The sequence below is a fragment of the Carcharodon carcharias genome, chromosome 5, assembly GCF_017639515.1.
Source record: "Carcharodon carcharias isolate sCarCar2 chromosome 5, sCarCar2.pri, whole genome shotgun sequence".
Classification (NCBI taxonomy): domain Eukaryota; kingdom Metazoa; phylum Chordata; class Chondrichthyes; order Lamniformes; family Lamnidae; genus Carcharodon; species Carcharodon carcharias.
The window spans coordinates 17846039-17861077 of NC_054471.1; the positions used below are offsets into that span (position 1 = coordinate 17846039).

General features: G+C 44.5%; 1 protein-coding gene across 1 annotated transcript in view; it reads left to right on the plus strand.

The window, feature by feature from the left end:
- Window positions 1–15039, plus strand: part of LOC121278118 (dynein heavy chain 8, axonemal-like) — a 2067071-nt gene that overhangs the window by 452786 nt on the left and 1599246 nt on the right. Inside the window, 2 exon segments of the mRNA XM_041188205.1 lie at window positions 4380–4499; window positions 13691–13826. Of these exon segments, the coding sequence (XP_041044139.1) occupies window positions 4380–4499; window positions 13691–13826 (256 nt within the window).

A 15039-nucleotide genomic window follows, 5' to 3' on the forward strand; every position in this document is an offset into this window, starting at 1 on the left:
AGTGTATTAAGGTGTATAAGGAAACCTTCACACACAGTTACAGATTGAAAATGTATTATCTATGTATCAGAAACATGTATGGGGTAGCAGGTTAGGTTTCATTCCATCAAAAACAAATTTCTCATGGAATCCGACAAAAGATATTAGGAGCACTGGACCTTGAGGAGATCCCATGTCTACACCACCTTTTTGGGCGTACATGGTGTCATTAAAACTGAAATTGTTTCGAATTACCTGGGAACTTTCATAAGAAAATAAGAACATAAGGATTAGGAGAAGGAATATCAATTCAGCCCCTCAAGCCTGCCTTACCATTCATTATGATCATGGCTGATCTCATTTTGGCCTAAACTCCAATTTCCCGCCCTCTCCCCATAACCTTTCAACCCATTACTAAGTAAAAATTTGTCTATCTCCTCCTTAAATTTATTCAGCGTCCCGGCATCCACTGCACTCTGAGGTAGTGAATTCCACAGATTCACGACCCTTTGAGAAAATTAATTCCTCCTCATCTTTCATTTAAATCTACCACCCCTTAGCCTAAATCTATGGTCTCTCATTCTAGAATGTGCCAGAAGGGGAAACATCTGCTTCACATCTACTTTGTCTATCCCCTTTGGCATCTTATATACCTTAATTAGATCTCCTCTCATCCTTCTAAACTCTAGCAATTATAGGCCTAAACTGCTCAATCTCTCCTCATGAGACAAGCCCTGCATCTCTGGAATCAATCTAGTGAACCTCCTCTGAACCACCTCCAGTGCAACTACATCCTTCCTCAAGTAAGGGGACCAAAACTGGTGCGGTCTCACCAATGCCTTGTACAGTTGCAACAACATTTCCCTATTTTTATACTCTAATCCTGTAGCAATAAATGCCAAAATACCATTTGCCTTCCTTATTACCTGCTGTACCTGTATAATAGCTTTCAGCGATTCATGCACGAGGACACCCAGATCCCTCTGCACTGAAGCACTCTGAAATTTCCCTCTATTTAAATAATAAATTACCTTTTCATTCTTCTGAACAAAATGGATACCGTCACACTTATCCACTTTAAACTCCATCTGCCAAATTTTGGCCCATTCACCTAACCTGTCCATATCCATTTGTAAATTTCTTATTTCTTCATTGCAACTTGCTTTCCCACCTATTTTGGTGTCATCTCCAAATTTAGCTCTAGTACCTTCTATCCCTGAATCCAAGTCATTAATATGGATTGTATATAGTTGGGGCCCAAGGACCGAACCCTGTGGCACCCTACTTGTTACAGCTTGCCATCCAGAAAAAGACCCATTTATCCTGACTCTCTGTTTTCTGTTGGTTAGCCAATCCCCTATCCAAGCTAATATATTACCCCTAACTCCGTGTGATCTTATCTTGTGTTTTAATCTTTTGTGCGGCACTTTATCAAAGGCCTTCTAGAAGTCCAGATATACTATATCTACAGGATCCCCATTATCCATTTTGCTTGTCACATCCTCAAAGAACTCTAGCAAATTAGTCAAACATGATTTACTCTTCATAAAACCATGCTGATTCTGATGGATTGCATTTTGACTTTCCAAATGCCCCATTACTACTTCCTTAATAATGGATTCCAACAATTTCACAACGACAGACGTTAAATTAACTGGTCTATTGTTTCCTACTTTCTGCTTCCCCCCACTTTTTGAATTTCGGGAGTCTTTAGTTCTCCATGGCAACACCTCGGCCAATTAGAGTTGATTTGGAAACCAATGAGCGCCCTTTTCTCCTTTGGCATAAATTGTGGTGATTGTTTGAAATTTGGAATTATTGTATTTGTCCTGATGAGTGCAAGATGAAAATCTCCAGCAATACGTCTCTCTTTTCAGCAATATTTAATGGAAACTAGATCAGTATTTGAGGCAAAAGGGCATAGATGTTTATGATGGTAGATTTAGATGAGAAAAGGTGGAAGGACGTTCACATGCCCAGATTTAAATACAAGTTCATCATCAAAACAGTTGTGATGTAGAAGGAGAAACTGTGAGTTTGAGACAACAACAAGGGCAATGGCATAGTTGTATTGGTGGGATGATGAATATTATCATACTGGAGAGATGACATCAATTTCATGCTTCACAGAGCAACTAACATCACCCCCAGTGGTCTCTCAGTAATCCAAGAAATGTGTTAGAGGACTTTTGATGATGGGGAAGTTCATGGAGCCTTCAAGGACTGCAGGGTGAAAGGACAAACTGAATAGCACCATGATACAGGAGCCCATTCAAGTTGGGAAAGTGAGAAGCAATGTAATATAAGACAGTGCAGTCAGGGAAAAAGATACTGTTTTTTTGAAACTGAGACTGGGACTTACGAAGGCAATATTGCCTCCCTGCTTTTATACTCAATACCTAATGACTGGAATGGGAGGAGTGTGCAGTTCATCTAGTCCTACTACTCTACAGTTCGCACCATTAGTGTAAACGTTTAATTCACTCACCAAAATGGCCAATTATTTACCTTCACTACCCTTAGACCCGACTTTAACCAGGCATTGTTGAATAAACTCAATGATTGATTTATTATAAATGAAACTTTTATAAACCAAGTTGCAACAACTGGTTAACTCACAATTTGTAATGTGGAAGTGTAACTATCTAACCCTGCACGCACAACAAGAAAATAGGGTCTCCGTAAATATTGGAGGTTAAAGACTTTACCCTTTCCATAGTTTGCAGAATTTGACAACGTCGATCTGGTGTTCCCTCCTGTAAAGACGGATCGCCAATCCCAGTAGAGGCTCTCACCTGCGGAGTTTCAGCATGGAGGTCCTTGGGATCTTCTTCTCATTTCAGCCTCTCTGCTTTCAAATACAGACAATTTCCACTGAGATGAGGATTCCTAGCTGGATACTGATAACTGATAACCACATAGTGTTTCAGGCTAGGCAAGGAGAGCATGAGCTGGGCAGCATTTCCCCTTCAGTTCATTCCCAACTGATATCAGAAAAACAAGTTCAGAACCTAAAACTCATCTCCATCAGGCGATTTGTAATAAATCAATAGGGCCTTTGCCTTTAATTCCACACCCCCCCCCCCCCCAAACAATTAAAGTAATTGTGGTTTAAATAAGCAAATAACTCTCCTCCTCACTCTCCTCCTCAAGTGCAATGCTGGTCATTTAGCTGAAGTCATGTAATTTCTTGGAAAAGGCATGCTTATTGTCCAAGGTGAGCTTATGGGGCATAGTTTTCTGCCTGTCCAACGGCCCAACCCAATCTTCGGTTGGAGGGGAGCCAATCTCTGCTGGAGAAGTGGACCGTGCCGCCATTTTACATGGGTGGGCCAATTAAGGCCCGTCTGGCGGGAAGCGCTATGCACATCTCCCTGAGGCTAAGTGCAGCCTCAGGGAAGTCACTTCCACTTTGAACAATATTAAAAATATAAAGAAAAAATTCCCTAACATGTCCCCCTCATGTGACAATGTCATATGAGATGGGACATGTTCATAATTTACAGATTAACTTTACTAAAATTTTTAATACCCTGCATGAAACCTCATCCCGCCACTGATTGAGGTTTCATGTTTTTTCTATTTGCCGCTGGGGCTCCTGGCCTGCCCGCCAACCTTAAGGTTGGACGGGCAGGTCCTTTAATTGTTTAAATGATCCTGTCAATGGCCTCAGTTGGCCATTGGCAGGTCGGCGGGCCCGCAGCTGATTTTGCTGGGCCCCTGCTTGCTGACGGCAACATTTTGCTCATGATCTTTTAAAAAAACAATCCAAGTCAGCTCCTAATTGTCCAAAGAATGCAATGTCCTTCCAAATTTTAAGAAAATATAGTTCTTGAAGATATGTTTTCCCCAACAATCTCTATTTATAAAGCCCAAGTTCTTATATGCTTTGCTCAGCACTCTCTCAAATGTCCTGCTACCTTCAGTGGTCTATGCACATAAACCCTAGGTCCCTGTGCCCCTGCACACTCTTTAGAACTGTGCTATTCAGTCAATTTGCCTCTCCCTATCCCTTCTTGCAAATGTATCACCCACACTTCTAGGTATTGATTTTTTTGCCACTTGTCTGCTCATTCAGCTTGCCAATCTATGTCCTGTTGCAATCGAATTGTGTCATCCTCACTGTTAGCCATTCCTCAAGGTTTGGTATCATCAACTAATTTTGGAATCCAATTCTATATTCCTATACCAAGTCCTCTATACTTATCAAAAAAACAATAGTCCTAGCACTGACTCTTGGGGGGAGCACCACTATCTACAACTTCCTGTCTGAAAAACCATTTACCACAATTTGGCTTTTTCCTGACCAAATCTTAGACTGTAGATTGTAAAATACACTATTTTAGCTATCAATTTGTTGTCTGACTTGTTCATTTTATAATTCTGCTTGTCTTGTACAGCATTACCAGATTTGTAAAGAAAATCCACCCCTTGCTAGAAACATGCCTCCTATAGCTGGAAAGATACTGTGGGTGAGACAGCTCTTCAGACGCATATTTGAGCCCATTGACTATTTCTATGTAAGTCATTCTATTATGTAATGATTTAACAGTAATAGAATTGAATTTTAAAAAAAATATTCTTTTTTTCTTGCTTGATTCTGAAGTTCAGGGCCTTGAATTCTGGGGTTCTTACGATTCCTAGCCATTGAATTGCAGTTGTGTTGTTTATCAAGGTATCACTGTAACCTAATGTTAACTCCCATCTTAAATTACAGTGATTTGGGGATTGGACCCATCTTGTTCATTAATGCCCTTTAGGAAGGGAAAGTTGCAATGCTTACTCGGTCTGGTCTACATTTGACTCCAGACCCAAAGCGTTAATGCCTTCTGAATTTGCATAGCAAGCCACAGCTGGAGCACACTGTTACAGAAAAGTTGAATAAGAATAAAAGCAGATGGGAATCGACCAAGACACAAGAATGACAAAGGCAAACCATGCCTAGTCAACTCCACAAAGTCCTCCTTACTAACATCTGGGAATTTGTGTCCAAATTGGGACAGTGGCCCACAGATACTCACTGAATCATACCATAGAGCCAATGCCCCAAACTCCTGCACCACCATCCCTGGTTATGTCCTATCCCACTGGCTACTGAGCCACCAGATGTGCCATCCCGTCAGTGGTAAACTGTCGGGAGGGAGTTGCCCTGGAAGTCCTTAAAATTGACTCTGGTTGCTGTTGTCATGCTAATAGTTGATTGTGGTAGTGGATTCCACTATTAGATACTATATGATACTCTCCACTAGGGGTCATCCGACCTTGGAGTTGACGGTCAGATAGCACATGTTGGAACCTGCCTTGAAAGAATTCAGTTACTGCAAATATGTTAGGAAAATTTGTTATCAATAAGGTTAGCTCAGCCACAATGTCAACAGCCTGTGTGCATCATTGAAAAAAAAGACAAAAGTAAACTAAGTACAACAATGGAGGTTCTGAAACCACCAACAGAGCTCAGTTTGGAGGTTTCACCGAAAACTGGAAGTGGTTCCGGCAGCGATTCGATCTGTACCTCAAAGCAGTGGGCAGTGGTTAAAAAGACCCTCGGGTACAATCTTCCATCTTTCTTCACATAGGGAAGAAGCCCTAGAAACCTATAACACATTCATGTTTGAAAGTGACGATGAACAAAATGACTTGAAAGAAATAATGGAAAAATTCAAAGCCCACTGCAGCCCTAAGAAAAACATGAAAGATTCTGAATTTTTATATGCATGCAAGGCAGTGACAACATTAGTCAGTACATAACTAAGCTGAAAAAAATGAGCTATGTGGTGTGCACTTGGAGAGCTTGAAGAATCACTCATCCGAGATAGAATGATTTGCAGAATCGTGACACTCAGGGCTCGGTGGATGATCTTTAAGGTGTCTCCCAATCAGCTGTGCACACTTGTGTCAAGCAGGTTACAGACGCTCTGTTCAGATGGGCATTCATCTTCATTGACTTCCTCTGGGACCAGGCAAGCCAGACACAGCGAGCCAGAGGCTTCGCAACAATTGCTGGCTTCCCCCTCATCTAGGGTGCAATAGACTGTACACATGTGGCCATCAAGGCACCAGCAGGTGAGCCCGGTGCCTTCGTCAACAGAAGGGGATTCCACTCCATGAACATGCAGATAGTGTGTGATCACAGGATGCTGATTCTACAAGTCTGTGCCAGGTACCCAGGCAGCTCCCACGACGCCTACATCCTCAGACGCTCCCAGGTGCCGGGCTCTTCAGTGCTCCGGCTCGGCTTGATGGATGGTTGCTGGGTGACAAGGGCTATCTCCTCAGAACGTGACTCATGACGCCTCTCCGCCATCCAATATCAGAAGCTGAGCAGCACTACAATAGGAGCCACGCCTCCACAAGAGCTGTGGTGGAGAGAGCCATCAGTCTTCTCAAGATGCGCTTCCGATGCCTGGACTGCTCAGGGGGCACTCTCCAGTTACCCCCAGATCGTGTCTCAGTGATAGTGGTTGCATGCTGTGCTCCACAATCTTGCACTAGAAAGGGGGGACGCTGTGGACGACAAAGACACTGATGCAGTGCATGCGGCTACACACGATGAGTCCAGCACTGATTCTGAGGATGAGGAAGCACAGGGGAATGATGAGGGGCTAAACGCTGATCCGGGACCACACCAAAGAGTCAGGGACACCTGGGAGAAGTTAATCCAATGAACCTTCAGCCAGCTCCACACAAATGGATCAGGAGGACCAGCCTTGCTTGGCGCTTCCATACTCGGCACTTAAGTGCTACATCTGCCACTTCATCAGCTGCAAGTAAGGGCTTTGGACATAAACTTCAATATCCACTCAAACACTCATGACATGTATGTAAAACATACAAGTGCAGAACAAAGGAGCCAGCCACCCTCAGCCATGGTTTTAAACTGATGATGCTGAAATTAACAACTAGGACAGTAGATCAGTTATCGGGGCACACAGTGAGACACTTCATCCCTTTCCCCCTGGCTCGTTATGCGCTCAACCTTCCAGAACCAATGGAGACAAATATTGCTGGGGTGGGAAATAGTCAGGAGGAGACCTTAACATTACAGTTGGATACAGACGGGCTGGTCAGATGGCCAAAGGAATGCAAAATGGAATGTTATGTGGATAAGTGTGAGGTGATGCACTTGGGCAGGAGAAACAAGGTACGGGAATACATGAGGAATGGTAGGACCGTGGAAATTAAGGACAGTCAGAGGGACCTTGCTGGGGATGTCAACAGGCCCGTTAAGGTAGCGGGACAGGTACATAAGGCATTTAAAAAGGTAAATGCCATACTTGCCTTTATTATCCAAGGAATAGAATATAGTAGCAGGGAGGTCATGTTGTAAGTGCAGAGAATGTTGCCTAGGCCACAGCTATAGTTCTGCGTGCAATTGTGAGATCTGGTTCACATTAAGGATGTCATTGGAGTGGAGAGAGTGCAGAGGTGATTGACCAGGATGCTGGCTGTACTGGAGAGTTTGACTTATGAGGAGACATAACATAGACTGGGGTTATTTCCCCTGGAGCAGAGGAGATTGAGGGGTGACATTATTGAGGTTCATAACATTATGAGGGGCATAGATAGGGTCGACAGAAAGGAACTTTTCCCCTTGGCAGAGGGATGAGTAACCTGGTGGCATTGATTTAAGGTAAGGGGTATGAGGTTGACAGGTGATGAGCAACGTTTGCACACAGTAATGTGGGACGCATTGCCTGAAAGGGTGGTGGACGGAGAAACCCTCCTAACATGTAATAAGTCTTTGGATGTGCAGTTGCGATGCCATGGCATACAAGGCCATGGGGATAGTGGTCAGAAATGGGATTAGGCAACTTTGGAAGGTGCTTGATACATGCATCTTCGAAGGGCCGAGGGACCTTTGTCTATGACCCACACCTCTGACTCTATCAGTCTGTGAATGAGCAATGTTGCAGCAATAACAAATCAATCAATCATCAGTGCTATGGATGGTGGGAAGACAGAGTCAATGTCACTGTTGACCTCAACTAGCCGGCCGTTCCACCCCAGCTTCATCGACACCAGTGGACCTGGGTGCATGGCACCTCTCAAGCCCCAGGGCCTCCTGCTGGAATCGGCTTAAAATCATGAGTTGGGCCTGGCTGCCTCCTGTCTGCGAATGCTCACATGCATTGTGGCATTCTTCTGAAAAACAGAGAAGATCATTCATTGTGACTAATGGCACATAGACTCTGCATGCACATGCTGCACCCCAACCACAGTGACCCATCTCAGGCCTCCAGTGCTTCCTCTCCCCGCTGCTACTGATCAGTCACACAAAGATAGTACACCTGCTCCCAACCTTCCCCCAAGGGCCACTTTGGACACATTCTGCGACCATCACTTTAGGAAACACATGGTCTTAGCTCCCGTAGCAAGGAGGCACAAATATGTGCAGCGTGAGGACAGCAGATGGCTCTTGGCCATGAGACTGTGAGTCTCCCCTTTCACAATCTCATCACTGTGAATAGGGCATGTGTTGGAGTTCTGAGTATGCACCTAGCTGCATCTCTTGCAGGTTGCCCTGAGACTAGTCATGTGCAACACAATGGTGTGGGGGAGATCTCATTTTCTCATGAACCATTCAGGCTGATGTAAGCATGGGCACTATCTGCTTGCCCACCCAGCTTACGATAAATGCACAACATGATTCAATGCAGTCACAACAGTAAGATTTGGGTGGTGGGGGGGGGTTGCCCTCAAAGGCTCAGGCTACCTGCTGGGTTAAATGCCCAGTGCCAACATGGTACTCACCCTTCCAGAGCGCAACAGAGCATTGGAGCACTTACAACACTGGATCCATGTGCGCCGCACCACATCGCGGGAGTTCACCACCTCCGCCACCTCCTCCCATGCACGTTTAGTCATGTGGGGGGGCCTCCTCCTCCCACCCTGGAGGACCAACATCCCCCGCTGTGCTGCCACCTCCTCGTGGAGGGCAGCAAGGCAGTCATCACAAAAGCGAGGGGCACATTGGCCCCCAGCTGGCCTACCCTGCAGCCTGCCTTGCTCCTATGGCAGACCCTGTAGCTTGCCCTGCTCCTCTGCCCTTCCCTCCAGCATGCCCTGCTCAGAACACTCACTGCGCTGTGATCTCGACGTCGCCATTGTGAGCAGCCTACAGGAGGCTGCCAGGCCTTCCTTTAAACAGACTGCCGGGTCGCCATTGGACCGCGCATGCCCGCTGCACACTCCCGCTATTCACGGGAGTCAGAAATGCGCTGGGCGGACCTTAATTGGCCAGCCCATGCAAAATGGCGGTGTGACCCTGACTGCGGGCACTGATTGGGTCCGCGCCCACCTGTGGCCACTCCTCCGCCCGCCTGCCAACGGAAAATTTTGGCCCAAGTAATTGGGACATGTGCTTACAAGTGAGCGACTGAAGCCAGACCCGAATAAAATCGAAGCAGTCGTGAACATGCCATCCCCTGAATGCAATAAAGACTTGGAGAGGTTTTTGGGAATAGTGACCGATCTTGGGAAATTCATTTCGAACAGAACTGACAGCATCTCCAGAGAACTTTCATAAAATGATGTGGAATGGCACTGGGAACAAAGTCACCAGGAAAGGAAGCTTTGACCAGTCTGAAGAGAACACTGGCCCAGGCACCAGTGCTAAAGTATTACGATGTCAGTCAGCCAGTCAAGATCTCAGTGGACGCTTCAAAAAATTACTGGCTTGAGAGCTGTCTTTTTGCAAAATGAGGCATTAATGATGTACGCTTCAAAGGCAACGACTGAAACACAACAGCAATATGCCCAAATAGAGAAAGAAATGCTAGCATTTGTGTTTGGCCTAGAATACTTCCACCAGATTTTTTATGGCAAAGATGTGGAGATTGATCATAAACCTTTGGAAGTTATCCTTAAAAAGCCTCTGAACTGTACACCACCAAGAATCAAAGATTATGAATGCATCTGCAGAAGAACCAGGTCAAAGTTAAATATGATCCAGGCAAGGATATTTACATCGCAGCCACTCTGTCACGTGCATTCCTCCCATCACGGATGAAGAGGATAAAGAAACGGAAGCATAGGTTCACATGCTGACAAAGAACTTAACTGTGGCTGTAAACAAACTGGATGAGATAAGGGAAGTGACCAAGAACGATGCCACCCTGAGAAAACTGCAGCAGATTTGGCCCACACATCAGAGCGGAGCCCCTTCTGCTGTACAAGAGTACTAGAACTTGAGGAACTTTATGTATCAGAAGGAATACTTTAAGAGAGAAAAGATCATAACTCCTGCAACACTGAGGAAATAAATTCTGCAGCACATACATGAAAGTCACCTCGGCATAGAAACATGAAGAGAAGAACTCAAGACGTAATGCATTGGCCTGCGTGCTGGAATGGGAGAAATCAAGGAAATGGTGAATGCATGTGCTATGTGCACAAAGTACAGTAAGTTGCAGCAAAAAGAACCACTTCAACCAAAAGTGTTCCAGAGAGACCCCTGACAGAAAATTGGAGTGAACTTGTTCACATTTGACAGGAGTACCAACTAGCAGTAGGTTATTACTCAAAGTTTTGAGCCTATGTTGCTGAGAAATGGTAGCATCACTAATAAATCATTTTCAATCAATTTTTGCTTGCCACTTCATGCCTGAAGTGCTCTTCTCAGGTAATGGTCCACAATCCTGAGGCACTGAGTTTCGCAAATTTGCCAGGACTGGGAGTTTTGTCACATTACATCAAGTCCCAAATATCTACACTCCACGGAATGGTGGAATGTACCATGTAGACCTTAAAAAAACCTGTCCAAGGTGGCAAAGGCAGATGGAAAAGACCCCTACCTGGCTTTGCTGGATTTCAACAATACTCCATTAGAGGGCATTGGATCATCTGCAGCACAGCTCCTGATGGGGAGAAGACTACAAACTAAGCTTCCAACTGTGCCCCAACTGTTATTTCCACAGCCAGTGAGCTACAGCACGCAGGATCTGCTCAAACTGAGACAGCAGAAGCAGAAACAGTACTTTGATCAAGGCAACCAACTTTTGCCTGATCTGAACGTTAGAGAGATTGAGGATTCAGCATGGAGGGATCTAGAATCCTGCTGTTTTCACAGGAGAACCAAGGTCTTACATAGTAAACACATTCCCTACATAAAAAATGGAAATTCTTACGGAAATCAAATGAAAAGCAACCCTGCTCTGAACCAGAAAGTGTAGCTGAAGATCCAAAACCAAAATGCACCAGTGAAGCAACAGATAACCAGACAAAGCCTGAGAGTCCTGAGAAGTATCCAAGGGGTCATAGCAACAGAGTTGGAGAAGGCTCCTTGACCTTCAAAATCACCTCTGTCACCATTCATAACTTAGATGTTTCATTCCAGGCAACATCCTGGTGAATCTCCTCTGCACCCACTCCAGTGCAATCACATCTTTCCTATCATGTGGCGACCAGAACTGCATACAGTACTCCGACTGTGGCCTCACCAAGATTCTATACAACTCCAACATGACCTCCCTACTTTTGTCATCTATGCCTCGATTGATAAAGGCAAGTGTCCCAAATGCCTTTTTCACCACCCCACTAACATGCCCCTCCACCTTCAGAGATCTATGGACACACACGCCAAGGTCCCTTTGTTCTTCAGAACTTCCAAGTGTCATGCTGTTCATTGAATACTTCCTTGTCAAATTACTCCTTGCAAAGTGTATCATCTCATTTTTCAGGGTTAAATTCCATCTGCCACTTATCTGCCCATTTGACCATCCCATCTATATCTTCCTGTAGCCCAAGATACTCAACCTCACTGTTACCCACTCAGCCAATCTTTGTGTCATCTGCAAACTTACTAATCCTACCCCCCACATAGTCACCTATGTCGTTTATATAAATGATGAATAATAGGGGACCCAGCACAGATCCCTGTGGTACGCCATTGGACACAGGCTTCCAGTCACTAAAGCAGCATTTTGTCATCACCCTCTGTCTCCTACAACTAAGCCAATTTTGAATCTGCCTTATCAAATTACCCTGTATCCCATGTGCATTTGCCTTCTTAAGTCTCCCTTGTCAAAGGCTTTGCTGAAATCCATATAAACTACATCAACTGCACTACCCTCATCGACACACCTGGTCACCTCCTCAAAAAATTCAATCTAATTTGTTAGGCATGTCCTCCCTCTGACGAAGCTATGCTGACTATCCCTGATCAAACCTTGCCTCTCCAAGTGGAGATATATTTTCTCCTTCAGAATTTTCTCCAATAGTTTCCCTACCACTGACGTGAGACTCACTGGTCTGTAGTTCCCTCACTAATCTCTACAACCCTTCTTAAATAGTGGAACCACATTAGCTGTTCTCCAGTCCTCTGGCACCTCCCCTGTGGCCAGAGAGGAATTAAAAATTTTGGTCAGAGCCCCTGTGATCTCTTCCCTTGCCTCCTTCAGCAGTCTGGGACACAAATCATCTGGACCTGGAGATTTGTCCACTTTCTTTAACCTTCTCACCATGTCACCTAAGTTCCTCATCCCTGGAACCATTCTCATCAATTATTTCTGTATGCTCTCTAATGCCTTCACACCCTTCTTAAAGTGTGGTTCCCAGAACTGGTCATAATACTGCACTTGAGCCAAATCAGTGTTTTGTTCAGGTTTATCAGAATATTCTTGCTTTTGTTTTTTTTATTCATTCATGGGATATGGATGTCCCTGGCTAGGCCAGATTTATTGCCCATCCCTGATTGCCCTTGAGAAGGTGGTGGTGAGCTGCCTTCTTGAACCACTGCAGTCCATGTGGTGTAGGTACACCCATAATGCTGTTAGGGAGGGAGTTCCAGAATTTTGACCCCTGACAGTGAAGGAACAGTGATATATTTCCAAGTCAGGTTTGTGAGTGCCTTGGAGGGGCACTTGGTGGTGTTCCCATATGTCTGCTGCCCTTGTCCTTCTAGATGGTAGCGGTTGTGGGTTTGGAAGGTGCTGTCTAAGGAGCCTTGGTGGGTTCCTGCAGTGCAATAGATGGTGCACACTGCTGCACAAAGTGCCCAGTGAATGAACCACCTTGGCCTCCTTCGGAGGTCCCTGCATCATAGATGCCAGTTTTCAGCCAATTCGATTCACTCCACGTAATATCAAGAAACGGTTAAAGTCACTGGATACTGGAGACAAGTAAGAACAGAAAAGATGGGTTTGGAGGAGTTGTGAATAACTATGGGTGGAATTCTATAGCCTCTCTCACCAGCAGAGTTTTCCAGTATGCCGAAGTCAAACGACTTTTGAAAAACTTGTCGCATTTTACGACCTGGCTGTAAAATTCCACCCTGTATTAGTTCCAGCACCAGGTGTCCAAAAACATGGAAGTGGTAATTATTTTCTGAAATTGTTAAACTCAGTATTGAGTGTGAAAAGTTGCAAAAAGCTGTTCCTTAAGCTACTGATTGAAATAGTCTAGGAGGGAGTCAGTGGGAGTGGGACATGAAATTAAAATGACAATCAACCAGAAATTCAGATTCATGCTTGTTACTCAATGTGGGTGTTTGGCAAAGGGATAACCCAATCTGCATTCGGTCTTTCCATTGTAGAAGAGGCTCAAAAGTATCTTTCATCATGTTTTCTATATTTATGTTTTAAATGTTATTTTGGTTATGTATAGTTTCCTACATGAGTGACACGATATGCACATGGAAACATTTTTGCACATGGAAAACTGCTGTCCGCTGCAGCCTTAAGTCTATATCTTTAAGTGCTCTTTTTTATTTCAGAAAAATTCTGATATTCTGAAAAGTCCACAGGGAATGTCCATTGTGCGAATGTATAACAAAGTTGCTTATGTACTGGTGAAGTTTGAAGTGTTGCATCATAAGGCCTGGACAAAAGAAATTTCAACTGTAGAATACTGTAAGTACATGATTCATTTTAACAACAGTGGACTACTGTATTTTGATAAATTGTGAGCTAAGTTTGTAAATGAGCAATTTAGTGCCAGGTCTTATGTGACAGGAGTGCATACTGTGAATTTGGCAGTGAAGTTTAGTATACATGTCATTATTTTCTATTTAATAACATTTGTAAAATCTATCCAGTATTTTATCAGTATTTTGTGATACAAAGCCTTTTAGCCAAGGTGCAAATTCTGTGAAATTGCATTTTTTTTGTGTAGAAGGATGTTGAGCACTAATTCTGCAATCAGGCTAAAACATGGTTCATGCTTTTGGTGTTCACAAACCCACCTGCATTTTTTGTGTTTGATTGACCATGTGGGACACTGCGTGAATTCCCAATTTATATAAGACTATAGGCGGAATGGTCCCAGATTTATACTGAGTGCAGTAGCATGTGGGAAAAAGGATGTTTTATCTGCCGGCTGTAATGGCAGCTTTTCATGCTGTTATTGTCATCCTATTTCCATCTCATTAATTATGCATTCCTGGGAAACACGCCAGGTCACTTTCTATTTTTTTTAGTTCTGATGAAGGGTCATACGGACTTGAAACGTCAACTGTATCCCTCTCCGCAGATGCTGTCAGACCTGCTGAGGTTTTTCCAGGTATTTTTGTTTATACCAGGTCACTGGCTGGGTGGTCTCTCATTCGCCCATCCCACTGTCACCTTAGGCCTTCAGTGGGTGCCATATTTAGGCCACTCCTGCACAGAGCTAGCATTCTTCAAGGGATTGGAAGGTGTTGGGAACTGATTGCTCCAAAAGCAAGGAAACTTACTGCCCCCAGATTTAGCGATACCTCCCTCGAGCATTTACTAGGCACAGTGGAGGCCTGCCGTGAAGTCCTCTACCCCATTCTGGGCAAAGATCAACAGGCAAGGTCACCAATCCAGCATGGGAGGTGGTAGCAGTGGTGGTCATCGCCAACACCATGCAAAAGAGGACAGCCGCCCAGCGCAGGAAGAGGATGAATGGTGTCTCCCATTCCGCCAGAGTAAATCACTCTTTTCATCACTCTCAACTCACACATTCACAAACCCATCACGCATCCACAGGGACCTCACATCACAAGGGACAACACCACTAACTCTCACACACACTGGAACATTTCCATCAGGCTCATACCCCTTGGAGCTTCTGTCCTTATCCCATCCATGGCTCTGCTCCCCA